The 23,515-nt window shown below is 31.1% G+C and overlaps 1 protein-coding gene across 1 annotated transcript; it reads left to right on the top strand.

Annotated features, from left to right (window-relative positions):
- Positions 1-259: 259 nt before the first annotated feature.
- Positions 260-23,207, top strand: LOC135952124 (C3 and PZP-like alpha-2-macroglobulin domain-containing protein 8). Its single transcript, XM_065501926.1, has 9 exons — positions 260-382; positions 482-890; positions 3,238-4,058; positions 14,743-15,004; positions 15,060-15,318; positions 15,381-15,468; positions 15,524-16,607; positions 22,115-22,630; positions 22,689-23,207. Exons 1-9 carry the CDS (start codon positions 309-311, stop codon positions 23,181-23,183), a joined length of 4,008 nt encoding a protein of 1,335 aa, XP_065357998.1. The 5' UTR covers positions 260-308; the 3' UTR covers positions 23,184-23,207.
- Positions 23,208-23,515: the final 308 nt, after the last annotated feature.

The following is a 23,515-nucleotide window of genomic DNA, read 5'->3' as shown; positions in this document are numbered from 1 at the left end:
AAATTTGGCGCTATTATGTATTAAATAACGTAATTATAGGTACTCTATTCAATTATACTGTGATAATAATTTTGCAATTTTTACAAAAAATTTGCACTTTTGCTCACTAAACTAACGACATATACTTTTTAACTCACTCGATATGTTTACTAATCCACTGTATGTTTTGCGGTACTTTTTCAAGATAAGAAATGTTTAGTTGTTTTGTTGTATTCCACTGTATATGGTTTGACAAAACATGAATAACTTAATTCAGTACAAAATACTTATTGAAAACATAAAGACACATCATTCAGACACTCGTCAATATGAAACGGGTTTGGGTTCTTCAATATTCTATTGTTATATTCATACAACTTATGGCATTTATTAACGGCAAAAGGTGTTGGATTTAAGTCACGTGCTTACGCTATAAATTATTTCAAATTATAATATTTATAAATAAATTAATTCTTAATTTGTTCATTAATTTTGTTTTTAGTTATTACTCAATAATTGCGCCGGGTACAATTAAATCGAATCGTAAATACCCAGTAGCGATAACATTACACAATGCTGATGAGCCATGTTCGATGCGTGTATCAATTGAAGGTCCATCATTTAATGATGCCCAAGAAGTTTTTGTGCGTCCTTTTCAATCAAAATTATTAGAGTTTATGCCACCAAAACTGTTAGATGGTGTTTACAAATTGAAGGCGGAAGGTCTTTCGGGCTTGATCTTTACAAATGAAAGTATTTTATCGTATAGTTCCGGTTATGGTCCACATATATACATACAAACTGATAAGGCTATTTATAAACCAACAGATCTGGTACAATTTCGTGTTGTCATATTGGATGAACATACGAGACCGTTTAAAATAAAAGAACCCATTCGTATTGAGATATTGGTGAGTGAAATAAACATGTGTATTTTAAATGTCGCCCATCTTAAAGTACTAAATTATAAGCATTGTATTATTTATAAGATATTGGGATTTATTATTTATATCATAGACCTCACTCATAGTGGTCCGATTTCAAAATGTCATATGAACGAATCGTAAAGGAGGACATATGCTTTAAGAATATGAAATTTGTGACCACCTGGTTAGCATACGAGGTGGGAAGGTAAATAAATTCCATCTTATTTCACAATGTCACCTCTTATAGATATTTAAGTTTAAATTTTGATATCTTCGGTAAAGGATTACCAAAATTAAAAGTTTTTACACAATATCTCAATCCGCCTAGTTGTGAAAAACAATCAAAGTCAATTGTTGAGCTTGAAAAATTACTAAATTTTGACAAAAATGGGCCTCAAAAATTATTTGTATACCCTACACCACCATAGTGGGGAGGGTATTATGCGTTTGTGCAAATGTTTGTAACGCCCAAAAATATTAGTCTAACACCCACCTTAAAGTATACCAATCGACTTAGAAACACTTTCTGAGTCGATTAAGCGATGTCCGTCCGTCCGTCTGGTCGGCTGGCTGGCTGTCCATGTAAACCTTGTGCGCAGAGTACAGGTCGCAATTTTGAAGATATTTCGATCAAATTTGGTACATATTATTTTTTCGGCCCAAGGACCAAGCCTATTGAAACTGGCTGAAATCGGTCCATTATTTCACCTAGCCCCCATACAAAAATTGTCCTTCCGAAATTGGACTTTATCGGTCATAAATATTTAATTTATATATGTATCGACACAAGTTTCGATCTAAATAAGTTTTATATATACAAAATTCATGTCACCAAATTTTGTTACGATCGGTCCATAATTAGTCATAGCTCCCATAGAGAACCGCTTCCGAATATCACTTTAACGTGTATAAATCGATTAAAAATGTTGGTATACACACAAAATTCAACATAGTTAACTTTCATATAGACACAAATCACACGACATAATTTCATGGTGATCGGTCCCTAATTGGTCATAGCTCCCATATAACCCCACTTCCGAAAATCACTCAAAAATATAAATTATTGAAATTTTAAAAGAAAAATGTTTTTGCTCTTTTACTTAGTGTAGGGTATTATATGGTCGGGCTTGACCGACCATACTTTCTTACTTGTTTTTAAATTTTTTTTAATATTTTTAAGTATTATTAAGAACGCTAATAAGTAATAGATATGGCAATGGTCGAGAATAGTGATTCAAAGTCGGTAGTAGTGTTTGGCCTAGTTCTGCACTGTTCACATTCCTAATCTTGGCTGGCCTGACCTCCACAAGACCACTATTCATGTCCTCGATACAAATTTTAGTTTTAGAAACTCAATAAAAACCTTTATTTATTAACTAAACTCAATGAAATTTTCAACGTTTTTTTAAATTTCTCTTTCCAAATAACAAAAAGTAAAAACACTTGTCAAAAGGTCAAAGGGAATCTCGCAATTCCTAAAAATTGGAGCCAAAAATGGTATTTTTTACAATTTTACCCATAGGGTCCACATTTCCTTCGGGGCTGGGAAAATACTTTGAAGATAAATAGGGAACACATCAAGGTTTCCAAAGCAGCTTTCCGTTTTCTGATCGCAGCTTTGGGATTTTAGAACATGTAAACCAAAGTTGAAATTTTGATAAAAAAAATAGGTCAAACTTTTTTTTTAAGTTTTCGCCCAAAAAACAGCAAAAACCTATTATTTTTTGAAATCCCATGTAACGTAACGTGAAGTCACATTAGTGTCTTTAAGTAACCTAGTGTGTAGTCACTTTAAAAGTTTGTTGTAAAATCACTATTTCGGGAAAATCTCCTAGATCTACAGGGTTACGATACCACAGTGGGTCAGAATCGAAATTTTTTGGAAATAAATCTGGCATTTCTAAACGGCTGATAAGATCGGGATAAGGAGTATTCAAGTTTAAGTTATTAAAATGGGTCCTACAAATGCTCCAGTGGCGGCGCTATGGGTGCTCAAAGTAGGGTAACTTCGACATGTACATTTTTTAAACACGTGCCATTTTCTTGCACGTGGAAAGCGCTCGGCTTGGTCTTGCGTGTGCTATTTATCTCATATAATTTCCGAGTTTTTTTTTTGTAAGAGCGCTTTCCAAAAATATAAAATTCTTCGAAATCGGATGGGAAACAAAAAAAATGGCACGTGTTTAAATATTTTACATGTCGAAGTTACCCTACTTTGAGCACCATAGCGCCGCCTTGGAGCATTTTAGTAACTTAGAAATGCCAGATTTATTTCCAAAAAATTTCGATTCTTCCCCACTACAATAAAATTTTATCTTTTGTCTTCCAGGATGATCTAGATAACCGCGTTAAGCAATTTAAAGACATTGCCCTTAATAAAGGTGTATATACTGGAAAATTTCCGCTATCTGAATATCCTGTGCTAGGAGTTTGGAAAATAAAGGTTATACTGAGTGGAAAATATGCCTACTCCGAATCTAAGACAATAAAAGTTCAAAAATATGTTTTACCCAAATTCAGTGTTCATATCAAATCTCCAGTGAATATTTTACGTGAAGATGGCAGCTTTAAAATTGGCATTTATGGCAAATATACATACGACAAATATGTTGCTGGACAAGCCATCATCGAACTGTGGGAACCCATGAGCGATAAACTTTTACAAATGAAGAAAATCGATATAGAAACTTTGGGTTTTGTGGAATTCAATTTTCAAAACACTAAAGACTATGATAAACTTGAGAGTTTAAAAATAGTGGCAAAATTTACGGAAAACTTAACGGGCATAACGCAAAGTGAAAATCATTATGTGAGTGTGAAAAATCAAAGATATAATATAAAAGTTCCAAAGGAAGATATAGAGTTTCGTAATAATAAACCGTATCGTTTAAAAGCACATGTTAAACACTGGTCTGGAGGAGCTGTTTTGGATGGCAAATCTCAGGTTGTTATGAACCATGGCAACAAGCAATATGAATCGTATTTGAATGATTTTGGTGTAGCGACATTTGATTTTGATCATCAGCCCACGGCAGATCATGTATTTGTTTATAAAGATTCCCAAATGAAATTGCCAAATATCTTGGCCCATGAGAGTTTAAGGCTTAATCAAACAGAATACTATTGTCGTTTGAAATTGGTTGGACAGAGGTAAGCGTAAATTAACTAAATTGGGACCTTATGATCCCGACCCCCTTTAATATAAGTTCAAAATTTAAACTCAAACTCTTTTATAGTTTTGTAGGACTTTTCGTTTAGAAATTCCAGATTTATTTTCATATTTTATACCCACCACTAAAAATATGGGATATATTGTTTTTGTCATAGGGTTTGTAGAAAAATTTATGGTAGACCCACAAAAGTGTATGTATTCTGTGTCCTTAAAAAATTCAAAGACGATCTAGCTATTTCCGTACATCTGTCTGTTCAAGGTACGATAGGGACTATATACGCAGAGAAAAATATAGTTGTGCATGTTTACTGTAACCATTTCAACCTTGTTACAAGTTATTTAACAATATTATAGTCACAGTATAGCGTAGATTGCGTTTCGCTATCAAACCGTATATACCGCATAATAAAACTGCTCCGTAATTTTCTAATTAATCTTATAAACTATAAACAATTAAATTCAGTGACTGTTATTGAAAAAATCTGTGTTAAATTTGCTACATCTCGATATTTTCATTTACTCAGTTACATTATTAATAACTGTTTAATTTTATAAACTATTTATCTAATTAAAATACATAAATTCTTATAAGAATAAAGCAATAAAGAAAAGAATCAAACATAAACAAATTTTGCAAGAACAAATATCATTATCAAATTTTGCAAGAACAAATATCATTATCGTTTACTTACACTCATCAACATAATTACAACAACAACGTGATTAATAAACAAGTGCCATCCTCATTCTCAAATTAAAGGTTGCCAGATATATATATATTTTTTTACACTGTGCAAAATAAATAATATAAAATCATTTTTTGAGTATGGCCTGTTTAGTAAAAAATTGCAATATTAAAAGTGAAGAAGAAAGAATGATTGTGTGTTGGCTCTGCCATGAATTTTGTCACTTTAAATGTAGTGGATTATCTGGCCTAGTTGTTGAAGATATTATGAAAAATAATGGACTACACTGGTGTTGCGAAAGCTGTAGGAAACTTGGTGTGAATTATTACCGTTTTTTCCAAGATACTAAGAAGAAATTTATGGAACTTCAAGACGATGCTAATAAGTTAAATGATCGTATATCAGAATATGGCAATTTGTTTGATGATTATAAATCATTAGATAATCTTAAGTCCCCTCCTCAATCTTCTCCTAAACGCCGCAAATCCGCAAGAAACGCAAATAAGGAAAAACGTGATGAGCAACCTTCTACTTCTGTTTCTGGACCGCCTAGTAATTCTGATCCATCTGTACCTAGTAATTCCGATCCATCTGTACCAACTGATTGCAATTTCCCATCCTCGAATGCTCCCAAATTAAATTGTAATAATTTACAATTAAGTTATGCAGATGCTGTTTTAAATACTGCTAATATAAACAATAATACTTCTTACAATCCTCCACAACTGCTAAATAATGAAAACGTCCGTATTCCTCTACGAGCAATACCTCCTAAAAAAACAATATTTATTTCCCGCTTGGCAAACGATACTACAACTGAATCTGTTGACTACTACGTGAAAAATATAATTGGAAATGAAGCTGATATTTCAATACAAAAGTTTAACTTTCCCCAACCCAGATCTATCTCATCATTTAAAATTACTGTTTCCATTAATATTTTTAAAACCTTAGTTGATCTGAATTTCTGGCCTATAAATACACTTGTTCGTGAATATATTTACAGACCTAGGCCACAAAATATCGCGGTACTTCCACAACGTGAATTTGTTACTCCAAAAAACTAATTCCAACTAATGACTTCATGTCTATCGTTTATCAAAATGTTCGTGGTTTGAGAACAAAACTATCATCCCTTTATATAGAAAGCTTTAACATTGATCAACATATTTTAGTATTAACAGAAACATGGCTCAATGAAAATTTTTTAAATACCGAAATACTTTGTAACAAATTTAATATTTTTCGTCGTGATCGTGGCAGCAAGTCCACAGGTGGTGGTGTCCTTATCGCAGTTTCTTCTAATTTTTCATCTGAACTTGTAGATTTCGAATTTCCGCAAGACATAGAATTTATATCAGTATCAGTAAAAGTAAATGGATATAAAATATTTATTACATGTTCCTACATTCCGCCATCTTCTCCACAAATAACATACATCAAACATGCTGAAATTATTAGTTCTATTGGCCGCTCCCTTCATAATAACGACGCTATTTTTGTCTTTGGAGACTTTAATCTGCCATCAGTAGCTTGGAATTATTTGCCAGATGATAAATATTTTGTCCAAACAAGGCAAAATTCGAAGTTTGATGAGTTTTTTAATATATTATATGACTCAAGTCTATTTCAAATTAATGGCATTACAAATAAATATTCAAAAATGTTGGACCTAATATTCGTAAACGATGTGACTAATTCATTCATCAATCGCTCATCCCCAATTACAACTCCAGAAGATTGCTACCATCCTACAATTGAGCTAAGAACGCCAATAATATATAAATCGCTCTTGACTTCACCTGATGAAAGTAAAAAGGTTTTTTCGTTCAATCGTACGAATTATAACATGTTGAATGAACTCCTTAACAATACAAACTGGTACAATATATTTTCGTACTATACAGATGTTGAGCAAATGACTGAAGCATTTTACAATAAATTAAATTCATTCTTTATGTGTTCCAAAACAAATATATACAAATCTGTCTGGTCCACCGTGGAATAATAAACAGCTGGTTCAAGTTAAAAATAAGAAAAATAAATTTTACAAAAAATTTAAACAAACTGGTTCACATCTTTTTTACCTCAAGTACTCCGTTTGTCGAGCTGAGTACACTCTGCTCAGTACGTAATCCTAAATCGTTTTTCAAATTTGTCAACTCCAAAAGAAAATCAACTGGCTTCCCCTCATCTATGAAGTTTAACCAAAATGAATCTAGTGATGATGCAGTTATAAGCAATCTATTTGCGGATTTTTTCTCAACAACTTATTCAAATGGAACTTATAATGATTCTGCTGACTACCCATATACGATATCTTCAAATCAATCAGTATCTATACACTTTATCGATGTTTGTAATATAACCATGGAATTAAAGAAACTAAAATTTTCGCATAATTTTGGTCCTGATAAAATCCCCAGCAGTATTTTAATCAATTGTGCTGACAATATTGCTATCCCTCTCACGTATTTATTTAACAAATCAATAAAGAGTTGTAATTTTCCTAACGTCTGGAAGGATTCTTTTATTGTTCCATTATTTAAATAAGGAAATAAGTCTGATATTAAAAACTACCGAGGTATTGCTAAATTAAGTATAATACCCAAATTATTCGAGAAAATCATAACTGAACAATTATGCTATCAAGTCTCAACTTTAATATCTCCTTATCAACATGGCTTTCAGAAAGGATGCTCAACTCCAACAAATCTTCTTCACTTAACATCCGAAATTTATCACGGATTTCTTCTACATCAGCAAATAGATGTGATATATACAGACTTCAGCAAAGCTTTTGACAAAGTCAATCATATGCTTTTGAGAAAGAAACTTTGTTTATTGGGGTTTTCCAACAGTACATTACAGTGGATTTTCTCGTATTTAACAAATAGAATACAAGCTGTACTTTTTAAGAATATTCGTTCTAAAAATATAAAGGTATCATCTGGTGTACCACAGGGCAGTCATCTTGGTCCTCTTCTTTTCTCACTGTTTATAAATGACCTTCCTCAAGTTATTCGTGGTTCCAATGTCTTAATGTATGCAGACGACGTTAAAATATTTTTAAGCTATCGTCAAGTTCTTGATCAGCAACTTCTTCAAGATGATTTAAATTCGTTTTATTCATGGTGTAAAGAAAATCATATGGAATTAAACCTAAAAAAGTGCAAATATATGCGATTTGTTAGAAAGAATCCAATACCGGCACACTATGTTTTTGAACTACATCAGCTTGAAATGGTCGATAAATTTTTAGATCTGGGAATTTTACTGGATTCCAAGCTAAATTTTATTTCACATATAACAATGACAGCAAATAAAGCCAGAGGTGTACTAGGATTTATGAAACGTTGGGCTAGGGAGTTCAATGACCCTTATGCCACTAAATCTCTATACACATCCCTGGTAAGACCTATCCTGGAATACGGATCCGTAATATGGGACCCTATATATAAAAAGCATTCTGATGCTATTGAATCTGTACAAAAACAGTTCCTACTCTTTTGTCTTCGTGGATTAAATTTCAACCCAATAAATCTACCTTCATATTCTGCAAGATTGGCTTTAATTAAACTTCCAACCCTGAAGAGCCGAAGATCAATGTTAAACATTTCATTTATTTGCAACATAATCAATGGTAGTGTAAGTTCCGGTTTTTTAATCCAAAATATCTCATTTAATGTGCCTCAACGACCATCACGTCATTTTGTTCCATTATCAGTGAAATTTATTAGACCGAACTTTGCCAATGCTGATCCAATAAGGAGAATGTGTATGGAATTTAATAAATTTTACATGTTAATTGATTTTTCATTAAGTAACAATATAATTAAAAACAACATTATTGCTTATTTGAATTCATAATTTTTATAATAAGTTTTTTTAATTACATTTATACAAATAATTGTTAATTGCCTGTAAGGATAATTTTCCATAGGCTAATAAATAATAAATAAATAAAAAACTATATACATGATTGCGGTAACCATAATATGGTTACTTTATGATTCACATGATTGTATCAACCGTATATATGGTTACAGTAAACAAGTATATGTTTGGGAAAACCATTTTTATTATTAAGGTTTTAACATATTATGTTGCTCTCCGCTAATTGATATCATAATCTGAGAACAACATACATATTATGATATAAAGATTCATCATAACAATGGTAATCACAAACACATACTTGTTTACTGTAACCATGCTTTCCGGAAGTGGTTCTAACATGGAGTCTATGACCAATTATGGGCCGATCATCATAACATTTGGTACATCGATTTTTATATATATTGAAATCTTTTGTTTCGAATTTCAACTTGATAACTAGATTTGTAAGAAATTTATTAGGATTTTAGTGATTTTCGGGAGTGGACCTTATATGGGAGCTATGGCAATAGTATGATTACTGGATACAAATTACTGATCTGCGTATAATTTCATTTTGATATCGATATGTTTTATATATTATTTCGGAAATGGTCCTTATAGGGAAGCTATGACCAATTATCGACCAATCTGCATACAATTTCTATATATATGACTATTATTTTTGAGGAATTTTAGCATGATAAAGATATTATAAGAGATTTATGAGTACTTAACTGATTTTCGGAAGTTTCACATGATTTAAGCTGAGGTGATTTCGAGTTGATTTACGTTTGTTCAGCGAGTGTGTTGGTCACTTCGGGTCCCATTTTTTTTAAAAAAATCGCCAAAAATCCATTTATGATCCGATTAGCTTAAATCAAAATTTACATTTGATATGTTAGTAGGGTATTCAATCGATTAACCGTTAATCGGTTAACCGATTAATTTTGGACGGTTAACTGTTCGAATAATTTGAAATTGCCGATTTTCAAATAACAAATAAACCGATTAATTTGTGTCGATTAACCGATTAACCGAAATTCCTTTTTTTGCACTTTAACATATCTTTTTGTATTTATTTTTCCATTTCAATTCAAATCAGAGACGAGAAATTAAGAACGAAAAACCAAAAAATTTAAGTTTCTATCTAAAAAATAAAAAACACATGAGTTCAAAACGAAATATAATTGTATAAGTTCAAATACAAAATAACAAAAAAACAATAAACAATATTTATCGTAAAAGTTCAAAACTCTTTTGTTCTATAAAAAAAAATTTAAAGAAAAAACTTTTCTTTTTGTACAAAAAAAAGTTTTTTTTATAATTTTTTAACAAAAAGTTAATACATGTATATGTATATACAGTGAATATTTTAAAAACTCAACATCAACAATTAATTCGTATATTCATTTTAGCAAACAAGAAGGCAAAATAAAAATGATTTTACCACATAATACATATGTTGGCAAAATTTTCTAATATTTAACATGAAATTTTTTCAATAAGTGTAGGATTAAGCTTCAAGAGTAAAATATTTTCTAAATGTTCTGCAGTCAAGTTTCGACGGTTTTTCGTCATTATAATGGGTAATGCACTGAATGCCCTTTCTACCGAAACTTGCGTTGCTGGTACAGCCAAAGCTACTTCTGCTATCTTGGATATTACATCGTTTTTAAAACTCTTTGATTTCCAAAATGTCAAAATATTAGTATTAAAAGGCAGTTTTTCTTCATATTGCAAATTTTCTAGGCTTTCTTGGATGGAACTGCAATTATTTCGCCTTGAGAAACTCAGAGCAGTTTTTATTTCTAATTTTCTATAACGATCCTCTATATTTTCATTTGGTGACGACACATTTGCTTCAAAACTGCCTTCTTCAAGAATTTTTTCTTTGATTTCCCCACTTAGTTTTAATTTATTATAAATTGTTAGTAGATGAGACTACGAAATAAAAATTGGTTGAATTTGTTGAGGTTTGCTCAATTATCTACTTTTTATTCCTTATTAAAAAAAATTAATTAAAATACTTCTTCTTTTGATCCTCACTAATGTAGTTGGAACCCTTGAAACAAAATCGTTGGTCCATATATATAGCAGCTATAAAGGCCTTATTATCAACTAACACCTCTTTTCGTTTTTTTAAAGCATTCAACAATAATTTTGCAATATAGTTTGAGTTTGACATATCTTCTAATTCAGTTTCACACAAAAGCCATTCTCTGTAAAAATCACCCATTACGAGTTCCTTATATTGTAACAAGGTAGTCGCATCGGCAATTGGCTTGAAACTTTCTTTAAATGTCATAGCAAAATTCCAGTCGACCTCTACTGTAAAGTTGTTGTCGGATTCAATCCAAATTTTAGTTGCTATTAATGATTTTACCATTTCAAAAGTAGAACTCCATCTTGTCGTATTATCTAATACGGGCAGTGGGCTAGCTTTTAATTCCCGCATTTTTTTTCTAATAAGTTTAACTTTTTCTCGACAACTGTTTATGTTGTCTTTTAATTGCTTTAAAACATCCCAAGCTGCCAATTGCAATGTATGTGCTGCACAATGTACAACCGACAATGTCTCCGAAATACTTGTTGTCACATTGTCGAATACCTCGTCACTAAAATTTTCTTCGTTTTCAATATCATATTCCGAATATTCTTGCAATAGCTTTGATGTTTTAATAACATTGGCTCCATTATCAGTGGTAACAGAGTAGACCTGGCTTATATTTATGCCGTATTTTTCCAGAATGTCTAAAACTTGCTGTTTTAAAAACTGTGCGTGATGTCGTTCTTTTAGTTCGACCATTCCTACTGTATAAACTATAACTTCAAAATTTTGGTTAATGAATTGAATATTAACGCCCATTATGCTCCTCTCCATTCTACTAGCTATGTCCAGTTTCAAACAAATGTATTTCTTACTTACAGCAGCGCGTATTTCTAGGCGTACCAAATTTGCCATTTCATTTATGCATACTCCAATTGATTTTGAGTTAAATTTTATACCAAAGGTATCTGTCCACGGTTGCAACAAATTTTGAAATGCCTCGTTATTAAAATTGCTAAAGGGCATATTCATTTCTGTAATACTTTTGACAATACATTTCATAAATTCTTCCTTGTCCATTCTTAACTTAACACTTTGGATTTTTCTTTTTTTTGCTGTAGGTGACAAATTATCTTCTTCAGGTGAAATGGCTTGTTTATGTATATTGTTATAATGCCGTTTTATATTACCCATATGAGCTTTCAATATTTTAGAGCATAACAAACATTTTCCCATACCACTATTATCTAACTCCACATATGATTCCATATTGTATAATTTGAAACGACCCATTTTGCTTTCAGTATAATTTTTATATATAATTTTTATATACAATTAAATATCTTTTAAATAGGAAAAAATTATTTGAATTAAATTTCGAAGTACAAAAAGGAAACGTTTTTTTATTTTTATTTTTCTCTAGAAAAAATTTTTTAAGAACTTTATTGTTTCTGAACTTCATGGATATTTATTTTGAATTTATATTTTTTATTTTTTTTTTTTATTCTACATTCAAATTTTATTTTTAAAACCTTGTTGATAAAAAATTTAGTTACAAACCAAAAAAAAAACGTTTTCCGGTCCTTGATTCAAATACAAATTTCAAATTAAAATTATATATTTTTTCAAACATCCAAGAAAAATGTTTAGTGAGAATAACAACTGACATATTTAATTTACATGTATTTGAAACTTTGTTTGCATTTACATGTTTATTTTTTTATTTTATTTTTATTTTATTCAGTAATAAAAAGCCAATTTGGCCAAAATAATATTACATAGTAATACAATAAACCTAAGTATAAAAACAAGGTTTAAATATTCAATAAATTTCATGTTACAATACTTTCAAATGGGCAGAACTTAACGAAACTATCAAAAGTATTCAATATTTAAAACAATCCGATGATATAACGAAATATTTGATATACTTAGAAAAAACTAAAAAAGCTGAGATATTGGATATTCTTTATCATGCTTTCGATTTCTCCAACATCTACAATCATCGAGAGAGTTTTTTCCAAGTCAAGTTTTATTAAATCTAAAGAAAAAAATCGTTTAAGAGGAAAAAAATTAAATTATATTCTTTTTTTTAAAACATCATTTCAGAAGATCTCACTAAAATCCTAAAAAAAAATTTAGTTTTTTGTATACAAAAAGGATCTCAAATACCTTATTTGCTATTATTTTTTGGTTGAATTGTTATGTTTTGTTTGTTTTTTATGTTTGTGTACACACAATTCGTGGTTGTATTTTCAATGTAAAATTTAAATAGACATTATTCGGTTAATCGAATAATTTTAAATTAACCGAATAAATCTAAACCCCGATTAATTATTTGCTCAGTTAACCGATTAAACTAGAAACCCGATTAATTGAATACCCTATATGTTAGTAACATTTTGTACGCCTTTATTTACTTCTGAGGAGTAAATAAAGACTTTTTATACAAGTATTTTATACTGTTGAAAACATTACGACTCGAGGATTGATATTTTAGTAAAATTAAATAATTTTATAAAATTTTGGGACTTCATTTATCTTAAAAACTAAAAATATATAATATGGTGATTTCCACGAATAAAAATATAAAATTTTTACAGTTAAAGATATCGCAACAAAGTTTGGAACCAATATAGACTCAAATGTCCTTAAATCAATGGCATTAGAATTTTTGACATTTTCCGAAATTCCTAAAACGGAGAAAATGTGTTCCAAAAACTGAGTTTTTTCAGAAAAGTGCCTAATGTGACGTTATTTACCATGTAAAAGAACACTTAGTACATATTTAAAAAACATATGGGGTTATACAAATATGTAGCTTTTTCGTGGATCCGTGCTTTGCCATTTTAATTGAAATTATTTTTTAAAAACTGGCCAAGTTTGGATAGGTCTGGGGGCGATATGTCCACTTAAGTGAGCCAAATTTTTCTTTACACGCTTTTGCATTAAGTTATCTTTCCGGATCATATAAAAATTCTATATAATTTTTTTTGGGAAAAAACGTAAAAAATACGGCCCTTTTTACAAGTTCCAACTTTGGATGTGTATAACTTTTTATAGGGAACAGATAACTGTTAGCAAGTTTTTTTATTTTATTTAGAATTTTATCGCCAATATAGCTGAAATTTTAAAAATAACTTTCGACCCTCCGTAGGCCAGCCATATCTAAAATTTCAGCTCATTTGGATCATAAATGGATTTTTGGCAAATTTTTTAAAAAATTTGAGGCCGGAGGTGACGAACTTTGATGGGTTACGTACTGGCCCCCATTATCGCTAGGAAGCTGGACAAACGTAAATCAACTCGAAATCACCTCAGCTCAATAACGAATTATTACCAAAAACAAGGAAGAGAGCTATATTCGGCTGTGCCGAATCTTATATTCCCTTCACCAAATTATACTTTAAAATAAATTTGTTTAAATATTTTTAGGTAAACAAAATTTAATTTTTTTTTAAATAGTTTTTCAACATATTTTTTTTTAAATTTTTTTTAAAAATTTTTTTTCCAAATTTTTTTTTTTTAGCTTTTAAATTATTTTTTTTTTTTGAAAAAAAATGTATGAAAAAAAAAAATCACATTGTAGGTCCAACTAACTATAGCCTTATCTACATCGTTGCAATGGACTTTGAAATATCTATCATTAGATATCCATATTGTCTATATTAATGACTTAGTAATCCAGATATAGGTCAAAAATCGAGGTTGTCCCGGTTTTTTGCTCATATCTCCGTTATTTATGGACCGATTTTGGTGATTTTAAATAGCAAACTTCTCGAAAGAATGTCTGACAGAATTATTGAAGATTTGGATCCCTAGTAATAGAAATCGGTAATAGAAATCGGGTGACCAGATAGATTTTTTTATACAAAATGCACAAAAATCGTTATCAGTATTTTATTAGTGGTGGGTATATATGATTCGCCATAGCTAATGCTTGCTTTAATTTCAAATTTAATTAAATAACTAATTTGACACGGCGATAAAAATACGTTTAATAGTTTAGATTAAAATCTAGTTTTAAATACAATATATATGACATTACAGCCTACGACTTGGCAACATGGTTGAAATCGAAGTAAGTTCCATTGAAAATATACCATATTTTGTATACACTGTAATGGGTCATGCCACCATTGTACGTATGGAACTGGTCACGGTGCCAGCAAATCAAAAAACCTTCATTATACGCCTAACACCCTCCATAGAAATGATCCCAACATCCTTCATATATGTTCACTACGTGCACAATGGCAAGCTAAGGTATGAGGAATTGGAACTGAAATTTCCAAGTGAATTCGAAAATCAGGTAAAATCTCAAAATAACAAGGTTTTTTAGTGATTGAAATGAAACTTTGTTTTAGGTTTCGCTTGTGGCGCCCAAAGAAGTAGGGCCTGGTAAAGAGGTTACCATTGAGTTGAAAGCTGTACCCAATTCATATGTTAGCATTTTGGCTGTGGATCTAAGTGTTTATCTATTAGATGCTGATTATGATTTAAACAAACATGACATACTTTTTGATTTATCGAATGATCGATCGTACGGAACTGCATTGGATCCGGGTGTGGTTTCTGGTGTAATAACATTGACTAATGCTCAGTATCCATTTTCTAAAAGTATTCGTAAGTTGGTTCAATACAATCATTATTAAACATGTTTTCTGAATTACATACTTACCTTTTAGCTGAATCAACATTAAGACCATCAATAAATTTTCCATCCAAATTTCGCAGCAAATTTCCGGAAACATGGATTTTTAAAAATCTAGAAATGTAACAAAATCTTTTTTAGTTAAAGTCCTATAATAATACTGATTTATACTTTCAGTCATGACAGCATAACCCATTTAACTTTACAAATACCCGATATTATAACCACTTGGCGTATTACGGCCTTCTCAAATAACGATCTAAAGGGATTTGGTATAGTCAATGAACCTACCGATATCACCACCATACAACCATTTTTTATCTCGCTTAATCTGCCATACTCAGTGAAGCGTGGCGAAATTGTGGCCATTCCTATAATCGTCTTCAATTATCTCCCACAATCCCTGGACACTCAAGTCGTAATGTACAATGAATACCAAGAATTCTATTTTATGGAATCAAACTTGCAAGAAGCAGAAAAGTCAGATGACAGCAAACAGCAAATAAAACAAGTCCATGTTCCTTCTGAGGTTGGTAGAATCGTCACATTTTACATAAATCCCATACAATTGGGTGAAATAAGTCTAAAAATATCAGCCACTAGCTCTTTGTATACAGATGCTATAGTGCAGAAACTTAAAGTGGTACCGGAAGGTGTAGTAAAGCATCACAATAAAGCCATGTACTTGAGCGTACCCACAGGCGAAACACTTTCATCATTCTTCTTTCTTTTATTCCCCGAGGACAGTGTAACCGATTCGGAATATATCACCTTATCGGTGGGTGGTGACTACTTAGTGCCAACTTTAGAAAATGTTGAAGATTTAGTACATCTACCCACCGGCTGTGGCGAACAGAATATGATAAACTTTGCTCCTAATATTTTAATATTACAATATCTGAAAATCAATGGCAAATTAGCGAAGGAAAAAGTTTTGGTGAAAAAACTGCGCTCATTTATCGATGCTGGCTATCAACAGCAGTTATCATTTCGTCATGGAAATGGTGGTTATAGTGTTTTTGGCGAGAATTCTGATCCAGAGCCCAGTAATTGGCTTAGTGCTTATGTTGTGCGTTATTTGATTAAATCTGCCAAACATTCTCCAATTGAAGCGAGAATAATTGATTCCGATTTGGATTATTTGGCCAAACAACAAAAGTCGAATGGAGAATTTCCGTATACGGGTTATTTGTTTAGTCCCACACATCAGAATGAATACGGATTAACGGCGTTTGTGTTGTTAACGTTTCTGGAAGATCGTGTAAGTAGTTTAGTAAACTTTTTTAACCACCACCAAAAAAAAACAAATCGAAATATTGTCCATCTTAGTCCATATAAAATTCTAATATATTCTGGCTATGTCTATCCGTCTTTTGAAGGCACAATAGTTCCTAGAGGGAAGGAACTAGGGGGCAAAATGGCTCCAACCAAAAAACATTTTAGCAGGGTAACTTATGTGTCCAAAACCTACACTGTCCAACAGCATTTTTGGAACAGATTAGCAACCCCATAATTCTGAAAGGGCATGTTGTGTAAATCATTCTGGTAGATTAAACTTATAGTCCAGCTGGTCTGAAATTTTTTTTACAGTGGGTCAAAGTTTTAATTTTTTGATCGAAATGAAAAAAATGTGGTAAGTTAATGTTTGAGAGAATTCTTATTGTCACAGATATGTTATGGAATTTTATGGGGATAATTTTTGTGGACGATCTTAAACCTCTAGCTCCGCTCTTTAGGGGTCAATTTTACCCTTTTTTCGAGAAATTCAAAAATATTCTACGAAATATTTTTCCGAAAAATTTCAGTGAGGGTCACTAAAGATCCCAAAGTTTTATGTAAAGCTTGGCTCTCACATTTTTAAAAAAATCGCCCAAAATGTATTTACGATCCGAATGAGCTTATATTTAACGTCAAGAAAATATCGAGCCCTTAGCGCCAAATTATCGTAAGCGACAAAACACAAATTTTACAGGAGAAGGTTTTTTTTGATTATTTTGAAATTTATACATAGAATTAAAAATGTTATGATGCGATATAATATAATTTCGTTCAAGCTATTTGCCTATTTTTCAAAAATATTTATAACTTTTGACAATTAAAAATTCATGGAATACTTTATAGAAAAATATGACAAAAAATGTTTTTTATTGGATTTTTGCATATTGAAATTTTTCGAATTGAAATTAAATTTTTATTTATAAATAGTTTTTAATAAAATTTCACAGTTATGTAGATTTTTCTATTTAAAATGGAAAAATAAAAAGGAATTTTGAAATTTATTATCAGAAATCCCGCAATTCCTAAAAAAGTGTTGAAAAATTCCAAAAATGCAAATTTTTAGTTTTTTGGCTATAATATCCATTCCAGTTTCGGGGTTATCGGGACCCTCTACAAAATAATTAGAAACATATTGAGCCACCTATAATCGAATAATATATTTTGATATCGGATACGCGATTTGAGAATTTTTGCCCTAAAGCTTTATTTTACATAAAAAATACGTGTGGGGGCGACTAGGTCCACTTAAGTGAGCAAAGTTTTACTTTACACTTTTTTGCATTAAGTCCTCTTTTCGGATCATATACAAATTTTATATAGTCCCGAATTTTTTTCTACAAAGAAAAAATATAGGGACTTTTTTGGGAAAAAAAAAACGTAAAAAATACGGCCATTTTTACATGTTCCAAACTTTGATGCATGTAACTTTTAGCAAGTTGTTTTGATGTTTTTCAGAATTTTATAGCAAATATTGTTAAAAAAAATTTCGACCCTCCTCCCTCTAAAAACCAAAAAAAAGATGGAGTAGAATTAAGAAAAATAAATAAACCTAAATATCTCTTGAACTAAAAAAAAAAATAACTTACATATGATGGCATGTTTTTGATAAATCTTCTTAAGGACTATTTATATTTAAAATTTTAGCTCATTCGGATCATAAATAGTTTTATTTTGGCTATTTTTATACCCTACACCACCATAGTGGGGAGGGTATTATGCGTTTGTGCAGATGTTTGTAACGCCCAAAAATATTAGTCTAACACCCACCTTAAAGTATACCGATCGGCTTAGAATCACTTTCTGAGTCGATTAAACGATGTCCGTCCGTCCGTCTGGTTGGCTGGCTGGCTGGCTGGCTGGCTGGCTGTCCATGTAAACCTTGTGCGCAGAGTACAGGTCGCAATTTTGAAGATATTTCGATAAAATTTGGTACATATTACTTTTTCGGCACAAGGACCAAGCCTATTGAATCGGTCCATTATTTCACCTAGCCCCCATACTAATGTCCCCTCGAAATTGGACTTTATCGGTCATAAATGTTTAATTTATCTATGTATCTACACAAATTTCGCTCCAAATAAGTTTTATATATACAAAATTCATGTCACCAAATTTTGTTACGATCGGTCCATAATTAGTCATAGCTCCCATATAGACCCGCTTCCGAAAATCACTTTAACGTGCATAAATCACTTAAAAATGTTGGTATACACACAAAATTCAACATAAATAACTTTCATATAGACATAAATCACACGACTTAATTTTATGGTGATCGGTCCATAATTGATCATAGCTCCCATATAAGGCCCCTTCGAAAAATCACTCCAAAATATAAATTATTGATATTTTAAAAGAAAAATATTTTTACTCATTTACTTGGTGTAGGGTATTATATGGTCGGGCTTGACCGACCATACTTTCTTACTTGTTTTAAAAAAAAAATATGAGACCCAAGGTGGCATGTAATTTGCTAATTAACCGTAAGGAGTTTTACTTAAAACTTTGGTATCTTTAGTGAGCCTCACTGAAATTTTTCGTGAAATATTTTCCTTAAATGTCCTTTTTGAAATGATTTTTTTTTTTGATTTTTTTGAAAAAAAATATCGGGGCAAGAGGGTTAAGATCTTCCGCAAAAATTATTACCATAAAATTCCACAATATAACTGTGACAATAAGATAAGAAGTGGCCACTTAAAATCCGTACGCACTATAGTAATCATAACAATGTCCCCTGTTATCAAAATGGAAAAAGATTTACATACGTTTTTAATAACAAATCTACCATTATTCTATAATGAATTGCATGTTATTATGTTTAGTTTTAAAAAGTATAGACACAATGGAAAATGAAGCTAGAGACAAAATTGTGCACAAAAATCTAGAAAATCCGACTTTGTAGGGTTAAAAGATAGCCAAAATCTGATTTTCGGCAGATACCAGGTCAAAATTTGCACGTCTCTGCAGCTCGAGGTTGTGTGGCCTTTAAATATGAATACGTAAAATTTAACAAAAATGTTAACTTGGCAGGCAATCCGCAGCTGCGGTTTGAAGAGTCAAGTTTTTCAGACATGTTTTTAAAGAATTTTCAGAATTATATATAAAAAAGAGAATTTGGAAAAGCGATTGCTGTCATTTATAAGACATCACACATCTGATACAAAGTTTCAGCCAAGTTGGTATTACTCAATGACAAGTTGTCATTACTCAAATACAACTATGAAGTGGTATAATGAGAATAATACTGATATTATACCAAAACGCATCAATTAAACAAATTGCCCAAATCTTCGTCCAATCGAGATATATTGCGCAATTGTTAAAAGTAAATTGAAAAAGAGTGCAGGTACAGTAAATAACCAGATTTTTATGAGAACAAAGTGGAATAAATATGCTGGAATAACGGTAGAAGTGGGAAGAAAAGTTGTGCAGCTATTAATGGGAGGAATAAGAAGAAAAGCTAGACAATTTATTCGCAATAAAGACACATAAACCTACAGTTAATTTCATGTATAAAATGTTAACATACGTTGTTTCATTTAAAAGTTATGCTCGCTTTAAACCGTACGAATTTTAAGTGACCACTTTTTTAAATTTTTTTTCATTTAGTTTCATGCTCCTTTCGATCAAAAAATTAAAACTTTGACCCACTATAAAAAAAAATTCAGACCAGCTACAAAAGTTTGTTCTACAAAAATTATATACTCAACATGTCCTTTCGGAATTATAGGATCGCTATTCTGTTCCAATCAAAATGTCTCAATTTTTTGGACAGTGTTATCATAATATGTTGAACCATTGTATCAAGATATCATGCATTCCATCAGACACCACAGACAAATTGACCTTGGGTCTTCCAATTTCATATTAAAAACAAGTAAGAAAGTATGATCGGTCTAGCCCGACCATATAATACCCTACACTAAGTAAAAGAGCAAAAACATTTTTCTTTTAAAATTTCAATAATTTATTTTTTTGAGTGATTTTCGAAAGTGGGCCTTATATGGGGGCTATGACCAATTATGGACCGATCACCATGAAATTAGGTCGTGTGATTTATGTCTATATAAAAGTTAACTATGTTGAATTTTGTGTGTATACCAACATTTTTAAGCGATTTATGCAGGTTAAAGTGATTTTCGGAAGCGGGTCTATATGGGAGCTATGACAAATTATGGACCGATCGTAACAAAATTTGGTGATATGAATTTTGTTCATATAAAACTTATTTGGAGCGGAATTTGTGGAGATACATATATAAATTAAACATTTATGACCGATAATGTATAATTTCGGGAGGACATTTGTATGGGGGCTAGGTGAAATAATGGACGGATTTCAGCCAGTTTCAGTAGGCTTGGTCCTTGAACCGAAAAAATAATATGTACCAAATTTCATCGAAATAGCTTCAAAATTGCGACCTGTACTCTGCGCACAAGGTTTACATGGACAGCCAGCCAGCCGACCAGACGGACGGACGGACTCAGAAAGTGATTCTAAGTCGATCGGTATACTTTAAGGTGGGTGTTAGACTAATATTTTTGGGTGTTACAAACATCTGCACAAACGCATTATACCCTCCCCACTATGGTAGTGTAGGGTATAAATATTGAGGTAAATATTCGTATTTTATGAAACAGGTTTCGGATTTTATTGATTATAGGATGCATTTAAATGATAATTATGTTCTCCTTTAGACGAAATAATTAGACGAAATATTTGTTTTCAAAAAATGCTTTCATGATGCAAAAGGTTAAATTTTGTAAATGATCTGCACGTAAAATTAAATTTAAAATGTGTACGAAAATCAAACTTCTGGATTTTGCGAATATTGGTTCGTAGTCCCCATATTAGGTTCACTTCAGAAGATCACACATAAATATCTTAATCTGTTTGAAATTCGACATCAATAATTCACATGTACACAAAAATATACGCATCCAATTTTCTGAATATCGAAGCAAAATTTTATACAAATCGTATGCAAAAATTATACTGGATTTTGTCCTAGAGAGATTTATTGGGTGAAATTGTTGATGTTTAAAATTGTCAAAAGCTGTCCAACCAAAAAATTTTAGAACAAATTGTCCGTCCGATGTTTCAAATACGAGAATACCTAGAAAACCCATATTTGCCATAAATAGATATGCATATGTCCAAAAATACGTTGAATCATTAAAAAGTTTTGTTCGGACCACTTTTATATTTTGATCCCAATATCATTTAAATGCATGAATCTTAGAATGTCAAATTTACCATTAATGTTTTCTAGTAATATAAAATATAAAACTAACAAAATCGGGTACCAGATAAATATTTTATAAAAAATTCATAACAATCAGTGCCCAAATAAAACACTCTTATCTGTTACAATTCAAATAATTCCAGGGGGTAGAAATGGAATGTATCTGGATATTTGTCTCTCTAGTATATATTCTAATTAACCATTTTGGTGGTGTTTGCTGATTTCTGTTCAATTAATTCTTTCAGAAATATGCCCAAAAACATCAAAGAACAATACAGAAAGGTCTACAGTTTCTTAACTCTAACCTGGACAAAATCAAAGATATTTATGCTCTTTCCATTGTTGCATGTACTCTCATAATGGCCAAAGATAATAATGCCAATCGAGTAATAGAGAGATTGAAACAGCAAAGTAAAACAGATTCCAAAGGTCATATATGGTGGTCAGGAGGTGATAGAAACACAGCAAATGATGTTGAGATAACAGCATATTCTTTAATGGCTCTACTGGAAACGCCTGGAGATCATACACCCATACTTAAATGGTTAATACAGCAGCGTAATGCTCAAGGAGGTTTCAAATCAACACAGGATACCGTAGTGGGTATTCAGGCAATGGTGAAATTTTCCGAAAAGTATAAAAACTTAAATAATGTTAATTTGACTGTAAGATATCATGCTGAAGATCATGAAGGAATTGGCATGCAATATAATGAATTTAAAGTGAACCAGGATAATGCCTTAATTATGCAACAGCATGAGGTAAATTTGATATGTAATATAATCTTAAACATATGAGTATATAATTTTCTTATTTCAGTTACCTAAATCAACCCGCCACATAAGTTTTGAGGTTAAAGGTACCGGTCATTCCTTAATACAACTTTCCTACCAATACAACATTATTGAAGAAGCTCAATTTCGTCACTTTTTAATAAACCCCAAAGCAAAAATGATAAATCCAAGTGAATTGAATTTGGAAATTTGCTTTACCTATCAAATGCCTGCAGAATTGCTAAATGCTACTACCAATATGGTTATAATGGAGATAAATCTTCCTTCTGGTTTTCTTTCGGATGCTGAATCCAATTTTGATATTGAGGACAATGAATTAATCCAAAGAATCGAATCGAGAAATTCTGACTCCACCATCATATTGTATTTTGATAATTTGCTGGCAAATGTCAAGAATTGTTTAAGTTTTATAGCAGATAAAATAAGTGATGTAGATAAACTAAAACCGTCTGCGATAATTATTTATGATTATTATAATTTGAGTCGTTATAATACGGAGTTTTATAGTGTACAAAAATAAATTTGGTTTATATTTGTTGAAAAATCTTGTTTTTAGTACAATGCAATTGTTTAAGATTTATTATTATTGTTCCTAGAGACATATTTCTAAACCACTGTTTTGATTATTTTCCATAAGAAAAATTGACACCTTTAACAAGTTTTTTATTGTTTGTATATCAGTTATAACAAGTAAGAGTGTCGTCTAGGGTATTCGAATTATTCGATTTTTCTCTTGTTCGAATAAAACGAATAATTCGAATAAGAGATTTTAACTTGTTCGAATAATTCGATCACACGTTTAAAATTAATCGAATTATTCGAATAATAAAATTTTTTTTAAAAAAGTTAAAG

This window comes from Calliphora vicina, chromosome 2, assembly GCF_958450345.1.
Source record: "Calliphora vicina chromosome 2, idCalVici1.1, whole genome shotgun sequence".
Taxonomy (NCBI): domain Eukaryota; kingdom Metazoa; phylum Arthropoda; class Insecta; order Diptera; family Calliphoridae; genus Calliphora; species Calliphora vicina.
This window is presented reverse-complemented; position numbering and strand designations above follow the sequence as displayed.